Source organism: Falco cherrug, chromosome 5 (assembly GCF_023634085.1).
Source record: "Falco cherrug isolate bFalChe1 chromosome 5, bFalChe1.pri, whole genome shotgun sequence".
NCBI classification, from domain to species: domain Eukaryota; kingdom Metazoa; phylum Chordata; class Aves; order Falconiformes; family Falconidae; genus Falco; species Falco cherrug.
In genome coordinates, this window is record NC_073701.1 from 60015180 (window position 1) to 60040483 (window position 25304).

General features: G+C 36.6%; 1 protein-coding gene across 3 annotated transcripts in view; it reads left to right on the plus strand.

Annotated features, from left to right (window-relative positions):
- Positions 1–25304, plus strand: part of ZDHHC17 (zinc finger DHHC-type palmitoyltransferase 17) — a 71944-nt gene that overhangs the window by 15421 nt on the left and 31219 nt on the right. For all 3 annotated transcript variants that reach the window (XR_008732377.1, XM_055711287.1, XM_055711288.1), the window contains exons 2-6: positions 3497–3600; positions 12520–12642; positions 18707–18784; positions 20177–20321; positions 24112–24176. Coding sequence is in view for 2 of the 3 variants with exons in the window: in XM_055711287.1 (XP_055567262.1) it covers positions 3497–3600; positions 12520–12642; positions 18707–18784; positions 20177–20321; positions 24112–24176 (515 nt within the window). In the remaining variant the exon portion in view is untranslated. The remainder of the gene's footprint in view (positions 1–3496; positions 3601–12519; positions 12643–18706; positions 18785–20176; positions 20322–24111; positions 24177–25304) is intronic.

The window sequence follows — 25304 nt, forward strand, 5'->3', positions numbered from 1 at the left end:
GTTTATACTTGTGAGTCTTTAAACAGATGGATTGTAGCTGCTAATGTATGTACTGGGGGAAAAAGGGAGAGAACTGTTTGCTTACTCATTTGCTTTCATCTCAAATCTGACTTTTTCATAATTTCAGCTGCTTTGCATTAATGTAACAAAATTTGAACATTTCAGTGTAAAAAGAGTAGTCCAGAGATGCTATCAATATGAAAGGAGATTGAAATACATATTTTTTAAATGAAATTAAGGGTACTGTCATTGCCTTCAAGTCCTTAGTAAAAGTAGTAGAAAAACTGTAGGAGGGGCTAAGGAATATAATCTCTCACTTTTTTGAATTTACATGGTTAATAGTTAATACCTAAGAGATTGCTGTGTTCCTGTCAACTTTTTTGTGAAAGCATTAGTATCACAAGGCTGTGGTTTCATGGTCACTTCAGGCGGACATAAATTTACACTGCTAGTAAATGGGCATCTCTCTTGACTGGCTCGTATGGACTCAAGGGAACAACAGAAGGCTGGTTTGTCTGCTTGAAGTGGTCAGGGAAACACAGCTTAAGAGAAATAGTGTTCCCTGGTAAATTAACATCTGCCTGAAAAATAACCCAAGTTTCTCAGTTTGCTTTTAATAACTGTTAGATAACAAGAAGAGAGACTATTTTCCACTTCTGGCAGCCACGGAAGGCAAAGAAATACATTGGTCTACTATCTTCACATCAAGGTGAATTCTCAGGACAGTGAATTTCTTTTGTTCTGGCCTCTGCCTACTTGACTTGTCCTTTATAGTTTTTCAAGGTCTGAGCATTACAATTTGGTAAGTAAAATCCTGCTGCGATTGTGTGGTATAATGGTGAACAGAGATTGTATAAGTTCTGCTTTTCTCCTGATTTGATGGAAAAGAGAAAATCACGTTGGACAAAATAATGAAGTTAGCATTCTCTCTTCTTTTTTTTTTTTTTTTTTTTTTGTAATGTCCTCTAGTATCTTCTTCAGCATCTTTACTCCAGCTAACACTCTGGCTTATCTAGTAGGTGGGGAAAAAAAAAAATGTTTGGTTAATAAGTTGCCTTCTTCAAAGACAAAGCGAAACAGTTTCTGTTATAGGAAAAGAATTGGTTGTAACATGGGATGTGGATGACGGCAGATGCCCTGTGATACTTTTAGGTTGTTTCTCCTGTAGAGATGGCAACAGAGCAACTTTCCTGCTGGGCTGGCAAGGCTTAATTGCTTCTAGTCAGTCTTTTCAGGCTTAGAAAGAAAAATCGAATGCCACAAAAGGGCATTGTGGTCAAGGAAACATGTACTATGTGAAATTGAAAGAATTATTTTTCTGGAGAGAAGTCTATGCATAAGAATAAATTGTTTTGAAAATGAAGACTTTTGCTGCACTGGTTCTCAGTGTTACTATGTTCTGCTTTTAAAGATCTAAACACTTGAATTTATTGAAAAAATTTAGTGTATAAAATGTTGTAAATGTTCTAGCTATATAAATGACTTAATTTTAGTACAGTTTAGTACTATGAAATGTACTTAATGCATTAGAATTTATCTTAATTTGATTTATTTTCCTTTTTTGAAATAGCTACATTGTATGTAACAAATACAAACATGCTCAACTGAAGTTACTTGGTTTTGAAGTTAATACTGAGAGTTTTGAGGTTTGCAACTAGACTGCCTTCTTGATAGTTTACTCCAAGGTCATGAATGGTGTAAGTTTTTAGACTTCTGTTTAAGTGGCACTTCAGTATGCTGAAACCTGGAAATAGATATTTTAAATGTGCTTTTCAGACTTAAATAGTCTTCTTCACCTCTCTAAAAGAGAGAGGTAATGCACACAATAATTTTAGAATAGAAGTACCTTTGAAATAACTTCAGTGAGAAGAATTTGTAATGACTGATTTGACTGCCAACAGCCAGTTATTGGGAAGGCGTTGTATTTATACAGCCAAGATGAGTAAGTCCCAGGTTAAGAGAGTCAGAACGCAGTTTACTTGTCTGCATGGCAGCTTGGTGTTTAAACAGCCATTGCAGTCAACAGAGAGCTGGTTAATATTATCACGTAGCTAGAAAGCACTTTGGCTGACTAGCCACAACTGGAAACAGTAAGAAGTTACTTCTCATTGTGACCAACAGCTGCTTTTGCAGAAATTATTGCACAGCTCGGAGAACATGAGAAGTGGGGAGACCTGCTCATCTTGGCAATAGGAAGTCTCCCTAGCCCTAATATGTCTCTTGGTCACTTTAAGCTAGTGGGGCAACGTACGCCTCTTGGGAGAGAGGGTGGTAGAGATTTGTGACTGAATCCTCGTTAAGGTGAGGTGTATTATATCATGGTTGTCTTGACTCAAGATATCTCTATTTAAAAAAAAAACAACTATAATAATGAAAATGTTGATCACTTATTTTAATAACTAAGTGGAAATTGGCATCTTAAACACTTTTCATAAGGTGTTTAAGAGTGTTTCCATGTATAGATTAAAGAAACAAAATTTCTTCTGTGAAATTATATGTAGGGGAAGACCAAGTAAATAATACATTTTAATAACATCAGTTGAAATGCATTTTTAGGACTTTGAGAGAGCTTGCTTCTTTTTCTGCTTCACTGTTGCAGTTCTCATTTTTTTTATGTAGCTGTGCTGAATTAGAGAGGCAATCAGCTGTAGTACTTGTAACATGGAATACAGTTAAGAAGCTGTGTAGAATTCATTGCTCAATTTCAGCTTGCTGTGTTGACTTTCACATGCATGCAGTTTGTAAAGAAAAATGGTATGTTGCTGCCTTGGTGATCTGTGAATACAGTGTTTTAATATAAATGCTATCCAGAGAAGCAGTGACAGTTGAAGTGTTGCCCTTCAAAAGAATTAACTTTGTAGGGAGCTGTATCTGGTGAAGAGCATGTCATGGTTGTGCCATTTATGTTTGAGACCCATAGGCTAAACATACAAAGGTCACCTCTGAAGCTGGGACTGGAGTTGAAGAATCAATAAAGTATCAGTAGGTTCTAGTCATTGTTATTAGTCATTCACAATTATTTATTTTCTGGAAGGTATTTAACTATGCTATTTGAAGTATAGTATTTATTTGTAGTAGCAGACTGAGATTTTGTTATTTTGTGGCCAGTAGCTTATTTTTTTTTAGCTATGCTATGTTGTGTTTCTAAAAACAAATGAAAAAACCCACAAACCGAACCAAAAAAAGAAATTGCTGTTATTTTTTGTTAACATTCTATAAAAATACCCCAGCGTAGGATTTGGCAGAACTCTGGTATTACAAGTGGTGGTTTCTGGAAGTGTTTGCAATCTGCGTTGGGGAATATGGTGGCCTGCTTTGCAAAATGTAAAAATGTGGCCAGTCAGCTTACCATGCTCAGATTTAGGTAGATTTATAGTACACTGAACTGGATACTGGTTTTGTTTTTCTTATAGATTATTTTTTAAAATATTTTTTCTTTTTTTCTAAGAAAGTTCACTAAATGCTGGTGTTCTAATAACAAGTTTTTTTTTTTTAGGAAATCAAGCCACAAAGCCATTACAACCATGGATATAGTGAATCTCTTGGACGGAAAAGCCACATTGATGATTACAGCACTTGGGACATTGTCAAAGCCACACAGTAAGTTTATTTTTGAGTATTGGACTTGTATGTGTCTGTATTAGTTAAAAAACAATAAAATGGTTTTTTTTTATTTGCATAAAGTGGAAAGTGAACTCTATTTGTAGATACAGTGGTGGAAGACTTCAAAAGTGAACTCTACAAAATTAGCGTTAAGACGTATTTATGAGATTTGTATGGAAATATGCGGGGGAATTATGTTAAGTTGTAAATATAGGTCATTTGCTGCAAGAGAACATATGGTTTTCTTCCTATTGGTATGATGTTCATTTTCTGTAGGTGATGATTAAGAGGTAAGTGGGCAACACTGATATGCAAACATGAGGGTTTCATTGGTTTGTTGACGTCAGTAGGTTAGAAGGAATGTGGCTCTGTGTAACTTCCTTCATTGTCTCCAGTTCTGCAGTTTCAGTGCTGCTATGAAACTTGAGTTTATTGCTGAAATTGTGGGATTAAACTGTGTTCAGATTTAAGAATAGCATTCTTAATGAAGATCAGTTATACACATTTGTCTTCTACACAGTACCGTAGTACATGCTAACTCACAAGACATTGAAGAATTGTCATGATGCTACTTTTTAGCTTGTTTTTACTATTCAGAGACCACCACCGTCGCTTTTCTTCAGTGAACTGAGATGATCGTTTTGCAAGATTTTTATTTTTCTTGTACTGTTAATTTGAATACTTAAACTACTGTGTATCTTGCTGAGCTATTTGTCTTTTTCTTCTTAAAGCAAAATTGTTCTTTCCTTTTTTTCCCTAAAAGGCATCTCCTCCAACTGAAAGCAGCTTTGCAGCTCTGCATGTGACACAGGCCCCTTTTAGGTTTAGGAAGTATGTACTTTCCTTCACTTTTTGTGAGGATTTTAACTTCCTGAAATAGATGATGACAGACTCTGCAGTTGTTGCTGTAAATACTTAATACTACAACTTGTAATCCTCATATTAGGGATTTTTAGAAATGAAAATTATGGCAAGCATCAAACTAGCTGCTTGAAAGCATGGAAATACAACAGTAGAAGTGGTTTGACAGGTTACCTGCTTCCATTCTTGTATGTTCAATGCATGTTTGAAACCCTAAAATGTATTTGTCCCCATTAGCCCTCAAATTTAGACTGATCTAGGCTTTCAGTTGAGTCGTCATAATTATTTTCTGGTCTCCTCAAACAAGAATCAACAGGGCTGTTCTGAATTACCTGTTATGTTCCTTTCCAGTCACGGTGAGAAACGATTTACAGAGAGGAGGACATCTCACCAAAGAGTACTATAGTTTTGTATCATAGCCCTAATGGTTAATGTCACAGGGAAGGGGGACTATCAGCATGAGTATGTGATCAGGTTATGGTACTTCCAGACAGCACTTCCCTGACTAGAGGGAGAACTCACCATTTTTGTAAGTATTTATGAGGATTTGAAGGCCATGTTATATAAAACAGCTGTCTTAAAGGGAAAAATCCCTGAAATTTAAGGCAGATAACAAACCCACCAAATAACATAAGGCTTGCAATAAAATAATCATGCTAATATATTAATTCAGTGTTATTTAAAAGCTATGTAGTTCCTATTAAAAGATATAGTTAACTCACTTTTGTAGAAATATAACCTCTCTTTTATATAAATGAAAAATTATCTTATCCTCTACCACTTGTCCTCAAAAATCAGTATTCACTTAGACTAAGATATCTGCTGACTTTGTTTACTTTTTAGTTGGGGGCTAATATGAATAAGATACTACAAAAAGTTTTGTAAAGAAGGGCTGATCATCTGTCTCTCAAACTCCCCTTTCCAAGCAGTTCAGTAAGTTCAAGGAAAATGTAGCAAAATAGAGTAAGAAATATTTTCATTCTCTTGGTTTGGGTGTGTTTTTTCAGTCCAGGCATGTGTGACATTCAGCATGGGATTGGTGGCACTCAGTCTTCCCCAAGAGAATATAACAGGCTTCTTAGTGTGATGCAGTCAAATAGTAGCTGGGTGCTTACAATTAGTCAAATGTAATTCTGTTGATCTCAAGAATGGTCTGGTAGCCAGCTATAATAATGTTGAGTATCTTCCACTATTAAAAGTCAAACTGATCTGTCACCCAAAATTATTTGGCATTTCATGTAAGACCACTTAAAGTGCAGGCTTTTCAACAGGCAGAAGGTGCATTTTGCTGTAGCACAGAATTGTTTGCTATTAAATCTGTGATAACCCAGGCAGGAAGCAGTTGTCCATGCCATATAAGTAGCTAGTCAGTCATTTAATTTTTTTCTTAAACATTGTTGCTGTTACCGCATTTTATGTTTTGCATTAAGTTTCTCCTGTGAAAGTAACTATTACTGTTGCAACATACATGAAAATGGGGAACATAGTTTCTTAAACTTTAAAAATGATGATGAAAAATGGCATGAAAAGGTTTTTAACTATACTTCGTATATGCTGTTTGAATGTAGAGTTCTGTTTTGAGATGTTGAGTTTATTGGCACTTGATTACAGAGAAATAAAACAATGTTATTAAAATAGTGCATTTGCTTTTATGATTTTCAGCAAGAGAAAATAAGAGCTTGCAAGCTCTGCACATTTTTCCAGAAGTATTTGTTCATGGTTTCATATTGAACTGTTTGTGTGCTTTAGCTTCTTACTATAGATCAAATACTATTAATGTGCTCATACACTTTGAGCTAGAAATCTAATGACCACTTAGAATAAAAATAAGACTTTGTATAGAAAAGAGTGGTTCAGCTAATGTTCTCTTGCAGAGTTTATCAGTATTTGTATTTTTTCCCCATTATGTTTCTGTTAAATGCTCCCACAGATGTGTGAGCCTAGATGTTTTATACCAAAAACAATCTCTGTTTGTTTTGCAGAAACTTGTGTTTGGGTTTAATATCTATTGCTATAAAGGACACTTTGCACTGGCTTTGTTATAAATGTGTCCAAGGGCATCTAGGTAGTGTTAAAAGTAGTAGCGTCTTAGCCTGTCATCTTGCAGTGATTACAATATGTGTATAATTTCTTGGCATCTTGTATTTGGCTATAGCAAAATTGTTTCATTCATATAAAGTTACATTCCTGAAAGCGGAAGCAGGCCACTCATATGTATTTGAAAATCTCTTTAAAAGCAGTGGTAAAAAAATCCATTCTTGCCTTTGCTATTGCAATGGAGTAACATTGCATACTAATACTTCATTTATAACTGCATAGAAAGTCTTTGAATTTCTTCTGCCTCTACAAAAGCAAAAGGTGGGCTGTGTACTGTTTTTGTTCCTCTGTGATACCATTCAGTGCTCTCTCTAGAGCTGCACGGAAATGGAGTCTTGTTAAAAAAAAATTAAGTCAGTCATTAGTGATATAAAAGTGAAATTTAATGGAGGTATGTTGAGTATGTTTAGTTCTATCCTTTCTGGCACCAGTAGCCCTGTGTCATCCAAGGCTGGAGTCGTAACTTTGAATATGATGTCTTGGGAAGGGTACCGTGTTAATGTAACTTAAAGTTGCTGCCTTTTGTTTTGTTTTAAATACTTCAAGCCATGAAACTAAGGAAAAGTAGCTAAGGTCCACAGGTAGAGAAGTATATGATCAGTTATGACTAGGAGAACAAAATCTGACACATAGTAATCCTTGCATTGTGATTTTTAGTTCTGTTGAGACTGAATAAGCTGCTTCTGCTTGTAGTGAACTTGAGTAAATTCCAGCTATGCTGAAATTATGTTCAATAACCATTATGAACATGGGTATTAAACATTAATGATATTAACAGTTGCTTTTGTGACTTCTGGAAGATTGATTCCTTGTGCTCAAAGTGTTACAATTTCATTATCAGAAGACTAACTTTTCTGTTAGTTTTATTCACTGAGATCATTCAGAGTGAAGTTGTGTGCATTGTGAAATAGTGCAGCATGAAATATGCTGAGTCTTGCTTAGGAAAATTTGTTGGATATGTTTGAGAACATGCTTTTTTCTTCACTATTTCTCATCATTCATTGAGTAACTGATAAGAAAAAAATAGTATACATATGGAATAATTATATTTGTTGAGGGTTGGCCAAAGTAATAATTACTTCTGGCTTTCTTCAACTATTCACAGGAGAGGATGGGCAGACTGTGACACAGGTATGCATTCTTTATGCCTGGTCACTTATGCCCATGGAGTTTGATTATGTTGCTGAAAGTGAAATGTATCTGAAGTTCACATGGAAGAGGTGGGATTTATATTTTTTTTAACTACACCAGTAATATAGCCATAACTGCCTAGACAATTTAAGGCTTTGAAACATATGCAAGAGCTCAATTTCTCTTGTCTCTCAACATCACTGTTAACAGTTCATTAACCAACTCCTGAGTTACCCTTTTGCTGTTGGAGACAAAACTGTCTTGCTGTTTAGCACAAATAACATGAGAATGTATGAAAGATTTTGTTAGTACTTAACCACCATAGTTTATGGGAATGAGACTTCCAAAGATAAAAAGGATCATTTTTATGCTAATTGCGTTTCCAGTTGAAACAGCTTTGATTGGAGTTACAGTGATGAGGGAGTGAGCTCGTGATTTACCTACTGTTTGTTGGCATGGTGATGTTCTTGCTGAAGAGAGATTCCTTCCCAGTATTGTGGCCAATTTTTTTTATTAATCACGCAGTAAAGCTGGCAGTGTCTATTTCTAAGAGTTGATGTGCTTGCAGACAAAAGATTAAAAAATGCATTACATACTTAAAATGCAAAAAGGCTTCTAGGATACTATTTCTGAATGTATTACATTAAGAATATCTTTAACCTGCAATGACAAATAAAGCATTACAGGTTAGTTACTGAAATGGCTTAGAGACTATGATTTAGAGACTATGTGCAAGAAATGAGCTTGCACAATGGTATTTTTGCCCTGGAAGAAATAGTCCCATTTCTTTCAGAACAAGGAAATGTCAATAATGTGCTTTAATTTTATTCCATATTGATGTTTGTTGCATCACCCTCTAGAATTCACCTAGATGCTGAAAATTTTTTTGGTTAATACATCAGTCTCTTTTGAGGATTTGAATCTTTTTCTCCATTCCTCTTTCTGGAAGGCCATAGAGCCCTTTATGACAACATTTTAAGTATGAGTATGCTAAGTGTCCGAAATAGATGACTTTCTCATTTTGTAATCTAACAGTGTGTCATGAAGTTTGGGAGAAGGCAAGGTGAAGTCAACTGCAGCAAATTGATGGAAGACAACTGTAGGTAGTATGTGGGAGAAGAGTGCTGCTTATCAAGAAACCAAACTGCATCAGATTCAGTGTTGTATTTAATTGCAGAGAGCCTGCTGTTTCCAGGAAGAGGAGCAAATTGTTGTAAATTCCTAACCTTTTTTGCCAGACAGATTTGTCTGTCTAAATCCTTAAGTCCTCATGTGACAATTTAATAAATTGAAGACTTAATAAATTGTACCTCGCATGTTACATCATTTGTAATCAGTTATGATTGAGTTCAAGATACCAAAATAAATTGCTGGGAACAGGCAAACTGATGGTGACTTAAAAAGTTGCTGTATACCTCATTCTCAGTTCAACTTTTGGAAAGTGTTTTGTTTTCCTGGGAAGGCTCTTCTGATGTGTTGCAGAAGTTCATGATTGTTTTGTGGCCAAGCAATAGGAAGTACCTGTGACTTGCAGTTTGCCCTCCGGTGGGGAGGGGAAGTCTATGATGCTATGCGTGGAGAAGGAATCCCTTCCTGCTACCCCTTGTTATATCTGAACCCATGCAGTAGTCTTTGCCCAGGACCTTGCAGCAGTGTATGGGTGAATTCTAGAGGTGGTATTTGTAAACATCAGTGGAGCATAATCAGAGGTTCCTATTAGGGCTTATGCAGGGGCACTGGTGACAGAATTCTGCCTTAGTGGGCTGCAGAGTCGATTCACAAGCTTGCCACACCTCTCATTTTCACATCTCTTGAGCCAAGTTCTTCAAAAAGCAGCATCACGTTTTCTGTAAGACTAGAAATTTGCTTTAAGTAAAATAGAAAAACCACTCAAACAATCCCCCACCAAACCCACAAAGAACACCTCCCTGCCACACCTCCCCATGCTGGGGCAGTGCTGCTTGGTTATACCTATCTTAGTAGCCTGGTCTAACAAAAACTTGACTGGTTGTCAGTGGCTGCTTTCAAGGAGGTTCATTTTGTGTTGTGTAGTTAACTTGATAGGATGCTCATCTAAATAACTTGTACAGTTTACCATAGCTGACCGATAGTAATGTTGTGGTTTAACCCCAGTAGGCTACTGAGCCCCACACAGCTGCTCGCGCTCTCTCTCTCTCCCAGTGGGTTGGGGAAATGAACCAGAAGGGTAAAAGTTATGCACTGATATAAAGACAGATTAATAAGGAAAACAAAAGCTGTATGTTCAAGCAAAGTAAAATAAGGAATGAATTTACTACTTCCCATGGGCAGGCAGGTGTTCAGCCATCTCCAGGACAGCAGGGCTCCATCATACCAAACAGTTACTTGGGAAGACAAATCCATAACTCCAAATGCCCCTGTTCCTTTTGCTTGCCCCAGCTTTTATTGCTGAGCACAGTGTCATGTGAAATCTCTTTAGTTATCTCTTTAGTTAGTTAGGGTCAGTTGTCGTGGCTGTGTCCACTTTCAGCTTCTTGTCCACCCCCAGCCTCCTCGCTGGCAGGACAGTGTAAGAATGCTCTGTAACGCTGTGTAAGCATTGCTCATCAATAGCTAAAATCTAGGCATGTTATCAACACTGTTTTGCTCACAAATCCAAAATTTAGCGCCATTGGAGCTACTGTGGAGGAGCTTAATTTGATCCTATCCAAAACTAATACATGTAAGGAAAATCCTAATCCATTACATGAAAGGTTTACATGATTGACTCTTACACTTCATAGATGTTAGCATTATTGTCCTTTTACATTCTGTTTCTTTCAAATAACTTAAGTATTTTAGTAATATAATTCCTGCTTGCTGTGTGGTACTACTTACTTAAGCAGGATGAGATTTAGCTCAACTCAGCCTTAGGCACTACGCTTTTTTTAGCTGGTGACTACTAAGCCTAGTAGCAGAGCTGTAGGTCAATAATTTCTTACGTTATGGCTTTAGTTAGTTCTTTAAATAAAGGTAGCAGGCATGTCTGCAGTAGGAAGGGTAATCATAACAGCTGACTGGAGTAGAACATCTTGTCGAGGAAGGTGTGTTTTGTTATTTTATAAGAATCGCTTTCCAGGTTACCTCCAGATGTTGTAATATGCTAACGTGATGTTGCATTGCAGTAAGATCAGGATTTGCTGTCTTGCTTTCAGATACCCTTCTTTCCTCCATCTCTTCTACTACTCTTTCTTGGCTGACCTGCCTTTAGTAGTGTTAACTATCGCAGTGGCCCTTTCAGCCGGGAGGGGGAAGAGTCAGGAATGGTACATGTTAAGCCATTTGAACAAGCACTCATAGGGCCACGCTGCTGATACAGACTTGGATTTGGGAGATAGTGTGCCTCAAAACTGGCTGGGCTTTAGACCCTTATCAGTTTTCCTGGCAGTTATGTGTGTCTGAGTATGTGAATCTTATTTAGCTGGTTGCATACTTTTAAAGTCTTCATAAACGTCTTCCGCCCACGCCAACTGATTAAAACCAAAGCTTTGTTGTCAAAATTATTCATGACTGTTGCTTTACTACTCAGTCTGAGGGACGAAATTTTACAGGCTTGTTGCTAATCAGTATGTGCTGCATGCAAGTCTTTGTTCTGATGTTTTGTAATGTCTGGAAAGATTATAGGTGTGACAGCAATTTCTAGCATTTTTCTTAATTTCTAATGCAACTTTCCTAAGAAATTGAAAGCAATACATTTTAAGTAAGCTGTTACATTTAGTACTTCTTTTTTAATAGTTACCAGCTACTTTATGTGCTTCAAACCTGTGATAGGTTTGGAAAGCATTCCTGAGGAATCTATTCAAATACATGAAAGAAAAAGAATATTAACTACCCTGGAAAAAAGGTCTCTGCATCAGTTACACAAGCTGATCAAGTGGTGTGAAATGGCCTTAAGTAATCTGAGGCTGTCTGTTCTGCAGAAAGTAGAACATAGAAGCCATGTAAGAAAAACTTGCCTTAATTCCAACTTTGAGAGACTGTTCTGACTTCTGCTAGAGCAGAATTTTATGTCGCAGGCATTGACCTTGATTTCAAGGTGTGCCCACACGTCGGTCTCCTCCTTGAAACTTGAGAAATCCCTAGGGTTGTACAGGTTTTGAAATGTAATCTTTACTTGCCCTTTGTTATTTAGTGGTGGAGTTAGTCCTACGTGAGATGCCTAGGTGATATTTATGCTTCCTGATTTGTTTCAACTTTCAAAATATATGCAGAATTTCTTTTCAAATGAAGGTAGCTCACATTTAACAGTCATCTTTAATGAAAGAATTAATTTCTATTAAAGTGCAAAACAGAAAATGGTACTGACTTTTATCAGGAAGATGGCCATTTGTTATCTGAGAAGAAAAATGGGGAGTGTTTGACTTCTGTTAGTATCTGTAATTGACCCAATGATCTTGTCATCGGCTGAATTTTAGGAAGATACTGTAAGATCAGTTGGCTAAGCTATGTTGGTCTTCAAGAGATGGAAAGGAAGGAGAACACTGATGGGAGAAACAAATGTAGTGGAGTCCCTGGGAAGAGAAGAGTTTTACTTACACTTTGTTTACTATTGATCAATATTTTGCCTTGCTCTGCTGTGTAGTTTTCTGTGGAGGCAAGTTTTCTGTGAAATCTTGAATTTATTAATAAAACTTCTGCCAGTGGAAGCTGCTTGTTGCAAGAGATCTGTAATCATATATAAGTAAAAAGTAAAGTTTCTTCTTTGTTTCCTTTTGGTTGAAGCTTTTGGATTGTGACTAAGTATGGTGTTTGCTGAATGTATTTGTGTCTAAGGTAGCGGCTTTGAAAAATCTTATTTTCTTCTTCAAGGTATGGAATATACGAACGATGTAGAGAATTGGTGGAAGCAGGTTATGATGTACGACAACCAGACAAAGAAAACGTAACGCTTCTCCACTGGGCTGCAATCAACAACAGGATAGATCTGGTGAAGTATGTATTACATAAACTAATCATGTCCTTAAAAATGTTGATTTTTTTTTTAAGGCATTAAATAATACTAAATCTCTTAAAAATCTCGAGTTTTGGTTTTGAAATTTGGAGGAGGAGGGAGAAGTTAAAATACCTAATGTGCATTTTGGCAGCAATGTTTTGATGACCCAATTAACAGAAATAAAACCTGTTATATGTCCAGAAGTCAAGCTCAGACTCTTCTCTGATGAGATAAACCTGTGGAACAGCCATTCAGCTGCATATGCAATTTCTTTATACCATGATATACTTGTTGAAATACCAAATTTATTTTTTGAAGAGGAAAAGTTTGATGTGATATGATAGTGGAAGGTTTGATTAAGAAAGATTAATATGATGCCAGGAGCAATTCCTACTTCATTCAGCATTTTGAGAAGTTCTAACTTAAATAACTTTGCATTTTAAAAACACAGCTGTTACAAAAGGTTACATTGCAGCACCTCTCCTTGCAAGTAATAACAAAATCTTTAATAGTGGGAGCTGTGGGATTTGGAGGGTTTTTTGCTTTTCAGTTTATAAAATCTGGAACATAATATTTGAGACTGTGTTTTAAACCCTATTTTTATCCTTCAGAACATGGATAGCTTAAGGGGTAATTCTTAGTACTTGCTGTTTTACAAATCATTAGCGTGTATAGAACATGTTTGGGTTTTGTTCTCCACTTGTAACAAAACAATGAATTAAGTACATGCAAGTAAGTCCAAATACACAAAAAATATCATTGAATCAGCAGGTTTCTAGAATATTTGACATAAACTGCACATCTTCAATCAGTTCACTTTTCAATTGGTATAAATGTCATGTCTTCAATCGGTCCACTTTTCAAAACAGTCCTTATTAGTAAATGTGTACACTTACACATAAAAACAAATGCAAAACCTTCATTTAAGCACATTCTCCCTATGTATGTCCATCACCAGCACCTTTATCAGAGCAGATCTTAAGTTTCTAGAAGATTTCAGGGTAACGTTTCTCATCTTGTTTTTAAAGGACTTTATGTGTCCTGATGCAGTTCTCTTAAAGGAAGGTTAAATAAAGATAAGTAAATAGATAAAAATTTAGATCTGATGAGAAGGAACTTTGGGCCCTAGGGGATAGGAAGCTAACGGTGAACCAGCAATGCAGCCTTGCGGTCAATGGTATACCGGGCAGCATTAAGAAAAACATTGCCAGCATGTTGAGGGTGTGGTGATCCTCCTGTCCAGCTGCTGAAGCTGGATGCCTGTGTGAAGTTGTGGGTTCCCTTTTGCAGGAAAGATAGGGACTTACTGGGGTGAGTCCAGTGCAGGGTCTCAAAGATGGTTAAGGGACTAGAACATCTTACATGTTCTAGTCCCCTCTAGAGAGGGGGTTGAAAGAGCTTGGACGACAGTCAAGAGAAGAGAAGACTTATCTTGTCAATGTAAGATCCTCAAGGAGGATCGTAGCAATGTATGCAAGTCCCTGAGATACCTGGTAACATAATATCTGGTAATATATAATGCCTGGGATCTTACCAATGTATGTAAACACCTGATGAGAGGGTGTAAAGGAGGCAAGAGCCAGACTTTTTTCAGTAGTGCCCAGGGCAGACAAGAGGCAGAGGAGACACAAATTGAAACACACATGAAATTCCATCTAAACATTAGGAAATACTTATTTTACTGTGTGGGTGACTGAGCACTGGCACAGGTTGCCTGTAGAGGCTGAGAACTCTCCATCCTTGGAGATATCAAAACCCAACTGGACATGGTCCTAGCCAACGTCATCTAGCTGCTTTGATCAGGGATGGTTGGGCTAGATGATCTCCAAAGGCCCCTTCCAAACTAAACAATTCTGTGAAATAATTTAGTGATTCTGAAAGATTTTATTTTTTTATTAGACACAACAGATAGCACAACAGGTTTCATGTCTCTGTTGTGGGTAGAAGCGTTTCATGGAAACCATAATTCTGCATTTGGTATCTTCCTTTCATTATAAGATAGGTAACCCGTGTGCTTTCTGGCACGCTAAAAGAGAGCCTCTTGCAGAAGTGATGCAGGACCCTGGCTTACCTTTATAACCTTTTTTGTGAGAGTACATTTTAGACCTTACTGTTTTCTTCCTTTTCATTCAGTTTTCCTTCAGGGTTGTCCTGGGTCTTTGTGGCTAGCATTTTACAATTTACAACTGAAATAACTGAAATGCATAATTTTTTTCAGATAGCAGTTTTTCTTTAAGAAAAGTACAGCATCTAAAAGCAGTTATGATATTTCAAGCTCACTTTTTCATCCATCTCAAATTCTTAACGAATTATGTGCAATGAATTGTTCATCTTATTTGAGCTGTTGGAAGGCATATTTGCATTACAGATATTCCATCTTTTGGATATGTCTTTACATGGTCCGAAAAGTAAAAGGCTTTGAGACAGCTATCATCATTTGAAAATATCAGAATGTCACAAGGCATTTGGAAAAATAAACCTGTATTGTGGATGACGTTTCTGTATGTGTATTTTCTGTATTAGCTTCACAGTGCAGTGAATCTATCTGTGTGATTTTTGTTTATGACTTAATGCTTTAGTTCACTAGCATTTTATGTATTCTGCTACTTTTTCTTTAAAAGAAAAAAAAAAAAAGAAACCAAAACAAACCAAATACAACTGCCCAGAAAAATTTGCTTGAGGATCTTCTGTCATTCACAGAGTAAAATCAGACCAGATTTTAAGTTCCCGGTTAGTCCTCTTTTGAAGCTAAATTTGTGAAAGAAGTACTTTAACATGTGAGTATTTTGTGGTATATTTTACCTTTTTTGTCCCCTCCAAGTGTGTTGCTAACAATTTCCTGCTGTAGCAATTATATTGGACATAGGATTGGTTGAAAATCAAAATGTCACATTCAGGTAGATGGAAGTCTGTGCTTAGATCTCTATCTGAATTTCCACTTAGGTCTTTATTATATGTTAGGAAGATCTCTCCACTTGCGTTTGAGTGCTGGAAACTTGTTCTCAGAATTTTAATGCAACATAACTTTAATTGCACCAGCTATATCTTTTTCAGGTTATATTAGTGAGCCCTGATAATTTAATGTTCTTTAATGTGTCTAATTCTTCATTTTCCTCAACAATATATCAAAGGTGGTGTTCCTTCTTGATGCATCTTTACCACTGTGACATACTGTGTTGCATTTTCTTCCTGCTGTTTACTAGAGTGCATGGGACTACTGATGTGTTTAAATGTATCTGAGATTCATTCCTCCTGATGCAGTTCTTATGCTCTAAGTTCACCTATCTTCAGGGGGTCTTGATTTATTTTAGTTTATATCACCCATCATGCTGAGTGCTCTCTCACTATTTTGTGAGACACTGGTTTATTCTGTTTCCTTAGATTGAAATTATTCTGGGGTTTTCTTTTGCTTTGATCCTATCACATCTTTCCACAAGTCTCCACTCTATTTCCGCATTCAGCATAGATCACAGTGAAAGCCATTGATACATTATAAGGAAAACTGAAACACCTGTTCTTATTTCTATAGGATTGGGGATGAGTGTCAGACATACAAAACATAATTCTTTTTTCATCATGACACTGATCTATTGATCTCTCTTCAGCTCAGTTTTGTAAAAATTAAAACATTGGCCTCATCTCTCTGCAGTTCCCTACTGCCTGGATTTCCCCATTCCTTGTGTCAAACTTTCTCCATACAAGAACTTCTGTTCTACTTTTCCTCCTTCTAGCAACAGTGACTGCATGCATTTTGATTCCACAAGCATGGAATGCAAGCTGGGGCAGTTTTAAAATATCTGGCAAAGACTTAGTGATCCTAACGTAAAGATCAGTGGAAGTATTTTCTTCTTAAGGAGACCTCTTATCAGATCTGCTTACTTTGAATGTCAGTAGATTGCTCAAATAGGACTTGCACACCTGGCATCTTCTAGTGTGGAAGCTTCAATGACTCACTGAGAGTAGAATCACAGAGTTCCTCCTTTCTCCAGGGACATTCTCACAAAGCAGAAAATTCCTTCTGCAAGATCTGCCTAGACAAAGAGATTGTGTGGTCTGGTTTTGCAGAAAAATCTCACTGTTTATGTGTACTGAGACTGAAATACAGTGATAAATCTCAACTTAGGCTAAGAACACCCTTAAGGGAACATAAAATGTTATTTCAGTATACCATCTGGCAGGAGGTTGCCACCTTGTCTTTTCCCAGTTGTCAAATTGCAAGTTCTCCTTTCTAAATAAAACACACTAACCAGTAAGCAGTGCTGCTGCTCAGTAGAATTTCAACATATTCTGTGTTCCTGTGGGGATCAGTGTTTGGATGAAGACAATCTGTATACCTCCCCATGAGTGGCTGTCACATCAGCAAGATGGATCCAAGCTTTGACTGTGAATTTCTGTGTTATCTTTTATTTAGACATGATTTCCTTGGGAACTCCTTCACAAGGCAATCTAAATAGCTTCTCAGTGTCTTTTTCAAATTTGTTCTTTGGTAGCTGTACTTCACAATAACAAAATTACATTGTCCCTTTACCTTATGTACGTCTCGTCTTTTCACCTACATGGGACCAAGACTTTCTTTGGTTGTTCTCATTGAGAAATCCAAAAGCTTAACTTCAGCACAGAGATTTTGCAATTTTGTTCCTTTGGTATTGAAGACCAGCGGAGTGGACTGTCCAACATTCATCAGAGCAGATCTTGTTTGTCATATAAACCAGAGTTTGTATGACTTCAGCATGTCTGCTAAAGTACTTCATTGTGTCTGGTGGCTCTAAAGCAAATGTATGAAAGGACATTTCCTTTAGATGTTTTCCGTGTGGACAGGTATAGCTGATGCATTTTTCAGTTTCTGTTCCTAAAGGTAACTTTTGGGCTGATTTTGAAGTTTGCGCTGTCTGAATCAATAAGCACAAAAGAACAAGAAGGTAGTTACTTAGAGTAATGTTTTTCAAAGTGTTCTGTTTGTTGCCCTTCTTCTTGCTGTGTCTTGAAACACTTAGAGGAAATTGAGGTGCCAGAAACTCAGTGCTGAAGATTTGAAGGACAGTTTGTGTGGGTGGGAGAGCAGCACTCATATATAGTGATGCGTATTTTGAAAGCAAAAAGTCTGCAGGTGCAGATACTTGAAATGTGCAAGCACTTGGGAATCTATAGCTACATAGTACTTTTCAAAGGTCTGTTAGCTTGTATAGTAGTGGATGAAAAACTAGAAACCTTCTGGGAAGGTGTGTTTTTAAAAAACATTGATTTCTTTGTGAGCTGTGCATTTTCTTTACAAAGGACAGTATAGTGTCCTATATAAAAAAGCAAGGAAAACAGTTCACAGAAACAGTACAAATTACTATGAATATGAGTTGCTGCAGTTGAACATGGGTGACTTGTTTTGTTTCTACAAGTAGCTTGTCTTTTTATGGATGTTCTTCAGGGAAAAATAATTTCTAGCCCATCATTTAGAAGTATTTTTTAAATACTCAAGACGTTTTTGTCTTTTGATTAGTAACAATTGAGAAGTCCATAAAAGTCTTAGTACTAGGCTAAACACATAACTTAAGTGTGAGCTCTTGGAATGATGACTTCAGCAGGGCTATTCCATACATGCTGCAAGTTGAATTGTATATAATTTTGCTATTCGGCCAAATGTGCTAGTCTTTAGCTAACATTTAGCTAAATATGCTAGTCTTCTGCCAGCATATTCTTTTACCAATAATTCAGAGTTCTTAATGCAGCAACCCCTCAATATTTTAAAAGGATCCATTTAATTTAATACTCCTGTGGCAGCACAGTTTATACCAATATATGTAGCAATTACTCTGTTTTACCTTAGAACCAAACTAGGAAATCTCAGCATGTTTAAAACACAGTAGGAAGCATCCCTACTGTCCCAACCCACATCAAAAAGGCAAAAAATTGCATGTGTGACCCCTAAAAAGGAAGGTTATACGAAGGCAAGGAAAGGTTCTGGTCTTCGGGTCTGTAACTGTCTGTGTTGCGTAACATCAAACATGCTTACTGTGTGTCATTTATGTTATCCAAGACAAGCAATAATGTTTACTATTTCTGTTATTCCAGATACTATATATCAAAAGGTGCTATTGTCGATCAGCTTGGAGGAGATTTAAATTCTACCCCACTTCACTGGGCAACAAGGTGGGGAAAAGTCTTCTGGAATTTTCTTTTCCTGTGTTTTTGCTCAGCTTGGAATTTGCTACTGATTGGTTTATGAAATTGCTATATTTTATGAGGGTACTTTGTACAAGAATTAATTCAGTCATTGATAACTGGGCACACTGTGAATGGGGAATGTTTGAGCTACAGGAGCTTTCAGCATATGGTTCAGTTTTTGCCTTGACTCTTTCTAATGTAGAGGAAGATGATTGCTATGATAAGACAAGGAGTAAAGTAAAATCAGAGTCTGTAGTCACCTTGGTTTACTCTTATTTTGGAGATCTTTCTTTTGTCAGTCTCCTGAAGTTCAGCGACATTTGTGCAGATGGGGCTTGGGATGATTTTGTGTGACATTGTCCTTGCAGTGTTCTATTACATGTGTCGATTCTTTTTAAAGATGCACGTAAAATCAGATTTACGTGGTAGAAGGTGGTCTGAGAATGATGAATGGCTGGGAAAATGGAAGACAACCTTTGAGTAGTAGCTGCTCCTTCAGACAACCACCTAGAAATAGGCGAGAAAGGAACACTGTCCATATTAATATTTTTAACTGTAGACTGTAAAAGGTGACATAGAAAATTAGCTTTTAGAACATTTAATGTATGAAAATGATTATTTTTTTTTTAACTAAAAATTAAGACTTGCTCATTAGCCTCTGTTAAATGCTTTAGCTTATGCAATTCTTTTTGTTACAGATCATACTCAAGTTCTGTGTTAACAGTACAAAAGCTTGATTAAATTTCTTGGTGTTTGTACCTGTAATCTGTTCTATGAAGCATTGTCTGAAGCTGCTTCTGACGGATGGAAAAGGTCTTTCTGCTCATGTCAAAAACTCTGTACTGACAGTTAGGCACTGTGTCTACAAGAAGGATATACCTAGGCTCATTATGCCAAAAAGATGCTTAAGCTTTTAATGTAATGTGGAGGAAGTGCAGGCCTTCAGTTTTCCTTTTTTTTCTTCCTATTTTTATTTCACTACTATTTTTGATAGTAGAAGGATAAACCATCTGCCCCACAGAAAGTGAGAGTATGTAGCCAGTTTGGCATCTCTTAAAACAGTAGGTTTCATATGTGCATTGGAAGACACTACAGTAGACTAGATTTCTGTACTAAGAACTTAGGGGGTTTTGTTGACTAGGCAGTACACAACACCCTTAAGTGAATTGCATGTGATGAATCCATTGGCTGCGTAGAATTTGTTCATATGCTTACTAAGATCACGACAGTTGTTTTCAAAATATGAGTCGAAGTGTGGAAGCTTCACTAGTATAATTAACTGCTAAACATATTTGTTGTATTAAAATATTCATATTTAAATAGTTTTTCTGTATGTAGTTATTCAGTTGTTTGTTTTTTGTGTTTTGTTACATTTAGACAGGGTCACTTATCCATGGTTGTACAGCTGATGAAATATGGGGCAGATCCGTCGCTAATTGATGGAGAAGGATGTAGCTGTATTCATTTGGCTGCCCAGTTTGGACATACTTCAATTGTTGCTTATCTGATAGCAAAGGGACAGGTAAATTTTAAGTAATATAATATTTAAATTGATTCTACTCAAAATTGGAGTAGGAAAATGATTGAAGCCTATACCTATCATTCAGAAAATGCAAAATACTTGCCTTACTAAGTATAAAAATAATTCAATGTCTTTTATTGTAGACTACAGTATTGATGTGCCACCTGCCAGACTTAATTTCCTCTGATAGTGGTCTGAGTACTTTGGCTTTAATTCACACCTGTCTAGTGTAGTATATGGAAATTCTAGCAGTTATTCTTTTACATTCTTTAGTTCTAATTAATTTAATCTTTAAATGTTAACAGTGATGATGATAGCAAATATTTTAGAATTCTTCACAGAATCATCAGGTTATACATGGGTAAAGAATCTAATGAAAGAGTTGACATAGGTCATGACTTTTTTTACACCTCAGTCTGCAACTTTTATTTATTGCTGTTACTAATTTTGTGTTTAAATAACAAAAACCAAAACAACCTAAAACCTTCTTGCTAGGCTCTTATGTTACTGCTAGATCTGTAAAGTGTGTATAGCATATGTACTCATTACTTGTTGTCTCCCATCCTTCATTCTGTATGCCAATGTTCATGTTCACCTTTATGCTACTCACTCTATTATAATTTGTAGATTTATTCACCCACAGAAATGTGCCTGAAGCACAAATTTTATTTACTTTGTAAACCGTATAGAAAAGTCAAAGCCCTCCGCTTGTTTTACGGTCTTGCTAATGCTGTTCACACTTTGGTATTCTGCTTATTCTTTGAACCAGCAAGTGAGATATGATCCAATGAGTCAGATAGAATATGACTATGGAATCAGTGGCTGTGGTCTGTGTAAAACAAATACTAAATTTGTTGCAGAAAATTATTTGTGCCTTTACATGCAGAGAAAAACCAAACTATTGCTCCATGCAGTATTCAGTCTGTATCTGAGAACTGTTTGGTGAAAAAGTATTTAGTGTATGCTAGAGAGTAAGCTAGGCATAAGAAGTGACTGATCATATATAATTGCTGTTTTGTAAGAGATAATGATTAGAGAGAAATGCTTTTTCATCAGGAACAAGTTTTGTATTTTGTTCACAAATTACGTATAATTGTATGTGGGTTTTATGTTACCAGACAGATCTTGCAGATGTTATACAAGTGTGTACTTGTTTAAAACATAGCATTAATGAAGTATAAACGTCCTTTAAAATATTCTACTGTGATTATGAAATCTCCCTGTAAATGTTTGTTTGTCCTCATGTTTATATACATATTTATCCTATTCAGCTGAGCATGTAATACCTCAATCTGAAAGAAGCTGTGTCTTTACATGTGTACATACATAAACACATGAAACTTGCTTTAAATTTTAAAACCTATTATCTTGCAAACAGCTGTCCTTATCAGTAACTTTTAAAAGAATGATTCTTATTGAATCCTCCAAATGTTATCAAGTATGATTTTTGTATCCTTTTCGTGCCATAAGTTTGAATTAATTTTAACAGTAATTTTTGGCAGTACTTCAGAAAGTCCAACTTTAAAATTATGTATTGATTTTTATGTTTAAAATACAGTAATATCAATAGCATTGTAATAACAATCCCTAAACTCATAGCTCTCTAGCTATACTACATAGAACTGCAGAAACTAAGGGAAATAAATGTTTCTACTTCTTATTTTCCTTTAATAAGTACATACGAGGTCATTAATCCCCCCACATCCTTTGTGATGCCATGAATTGGGTTTGGAAAGTTGAACTGCTTTTGCTTGTGTGGGCTTACCATATATACTACTTGCAAATTTTTTTTGCCTTTTTGTCTTTATAGAGACCAGGTTCTCTTATATCCAAAGAATAGACTTGCCCTTGTTCTGAACCTAATTGTAGTACCTGTGTCGTAAATGACAACTAAATAAATGTCAAAATAAAGGTCAGTGTAGGCTGTTGTGCTTTGTTAGTTCTTCTTAAAGTTCCTTTGAAAGGGGATCTGCCTCAGCCCATGTTGTACCTTAATATGAGTAATAACTGCAGCCTGCCTAGGTAATTTATGTGCAGGGAATAGTCTGGAGCTCATGGCTTGTTTGTTGTTTTGGTTTTTTTTTTTCCTTTTAGCTAAGTGTCACCTAGTGTGCAAAGTGTACTTTTGATTTGTCAGGTGGAATCACTGAAGGAATCGTTTTATTTACATCCAGGCAATCAGGTCCCTGCTGTTATGAAGAATTGCTTTTCTATATGAAATGTAAAGATGAAAGAGTGATTGTTCATGTTACAGTAATTAGTACAAACTTCAAAATATGTTGTTCACACAGTGGGACCTGTGAATCAAAGTCATGCCTCTCAAGGATGAATGAGCTTCAGGTTAGGCTGTAGTTCTAATTTCCTTCACGATCTCAGCAACAGGAGGTTAAAATGAGTGCCAGCATTTGCATGGTCCTACTAGGCTCAAAAGGATCTAATCTATACAGGTACTGTGGGCAAGCAGACTTGGATCCTGGTCTCAACGCATGTAACTCTCCCCTGAACAAACAATATGATAAAGTAATGGTTTTCTTTCCATCGACTGCTTTTTATATTTTAGATTTTTTTCTTAAATCAAGCAACGGAGTAAAAGCTCTGAAATGTAAAGTTATCTGCAGGCTAGGGATGTTTTCAAAGCAATTATTTGGAAGAGCTAAATTGGACTTTCTGGAAAACAACTTCCTGGGTCAGGGTAGCAGCACCATGAGCAGGGATCCTGGGGTACTGGGCATTTGGCAGACTACTGGAGTGGAGGAGAAGGTTATGGGGGTGATGGAAAGCAACATCATCCATTTTCTGGGTTTCTGTCCGTAGCTTCTGTAGTAAAAAAAGACTTTACTGAAACACTTTCAGCAACGTTTCCCACTTAAGGACTGCGGGGAGTAGCATAGTAAATACTGACGTAGCGCTCTCGCCTCTGAGGAAAACTGTTCAGGTCTTGCATTATAAGTTAACTTAGAGTAATTTTGTTGGTGATGGTCTGTGGAACTTGGACAGATGTGCTCGAGTCTCATCTGTTCAATGTATTCAGGAATTACTAACTTCTATGTTAGTGAGGCAGGGATCTCAGGATACCTAAATACTTTAGGTAAAGAGCCTTTCTGATGGATCTGAAAGAATTGTCTGGATGGTGCTGTCATTCTGTGGCTATGTGCTGTTAAGTGTAATAATGGTGATTTTTTTTATATTTTTAGCCATCAGTTTAGTCAACACTTGATTGTAGATCAGTTTTATTTCTGGGTAGGTTGTTTTTATTAATGGCTTTTTTAAAAATTAAAAATTTTCTAGCATCCATTAACTTGATATCCAGGTATGTAACTACCTTTGGAATGGAGTGAACTAAGGAAAATTGCCTTGCAGGTGGAAAAATAGATGGAGCTAGCATTCAGTAGGATGTAGGATTCAGGCCATAGTATTTATGCTAATTTGTCAAGTATCTTATTAAATATTGGTGCATTATTTTGGTTTTTTCCTGCTTTTGAGTGCAATAGTACACCACCTGTATGTATCTTTTATGTTGAAGAATAATAGTAACATAGAAATGACTAGTCTTACACAGCATGACTGTTGCTTAGTTTACAAAATAGATTGGATTGAGTACCTTTTTGCAATAGTGGTGTTTATGTCTGTTTTCATTTTTTAAATACTATTTTATTACGTACTAAATCTTGCTAATTTTTCTCTAGTTGGTTAGTCTTAAAATACTGCTTCTCACTGCAAACCTTGTCTCTACTGGATCTTGAGCATGTTTACTTATCTCACCAATTTTTTTTTGCTTTTGCTTTTTTAGGATGTAGATATGATGGATCAAAATGGAATGACACCTTTAATGTGGGCAGCTTACAGAACACATAGGTAATATCTCGCTGCAGTTTTGACTTTCCCCTGATGTTAGCTAGGTGGCGTATAGTAGTGACTTGTTTTGATTTTTTTAATATTTTTTTTCTTAAACTAGTCAGTGTTCTTTCCGCAACTGCCACTTTATCTTTCTTCATTTATGATTGTTGTGAATTAACCCCATTGTGATAAATCAGCCCCGCTCAGCCAGTGGAATGGGGAGGAGAATCAGAAGTGTGAAAGTGAGAAAACTCACTGGTTGAGATAAAGACAGTTTAATAGATAAAGCAAAAGCTGCATGCCCAAGCAATGCAAAACAAGGAATGAATTCAGTACTTCCCATGGGCAGGCAGATGTTTAGCCATCTCCAGGACAGCAGGGCTCCATCACACCAAACAGTTACTTGGGAAGCCAAAGAGCATAACTCCAAATGTCCCCCTTTCTCCTACTTCCCCCACCTTTTATGGCTGAGCACAACATTACAAGGTGTGGGACATCCCTTTGGTCAGCTGGGGTCAGCTGTCCCAGCTGTGTCGCCTCCCAGCTTCTTGCCCACCCCCACCCGGCTCGCTGGCGGGGCAGTCTGGGAAATAGAAAAGACATTGATGCTGTGTAAGCAGTGCTCAGTGACAGCTAAAACACGGGTGAGTTATCAACACAGTTTTGGTCACAAGTCCAAAACACAGCACCATAGGCACAACTATGAAGAAATATTAACTTGATCCTAGCCTGCTCAAGAGAGAGGATATTATGCAGAGGTACTCACTTAATACGAAGTGTTCGTTTACAAAGTAAATCTTCCTGTGGAGATGATTGGCAAAAGTTGGTTTAGAATAACAATTCTCCAAAGAGCAAATTTGTCTGAATTAGATTCCTGCCTAGAAGGGACGATCTCCCTCAATTGTTGAGAGGAAAAATGGTTAGCTTTTACAAGTACCTACTATTACCAACATTATTATCCTATTTTATTTTCATCTTTTGGAATGGGAAGTGGGAATATAGCATGTTTTGAAATTTGTTTGTTAGCTGCCAAGTATATAATCGTGTGCATGCTTTTACAAATCTGTTAATATTGTTAGGTTTTGGTAAATGAGAAAACAGAATTGTATTAACAAACGTGTTTTGTGACATTCCATGACAAGGTGT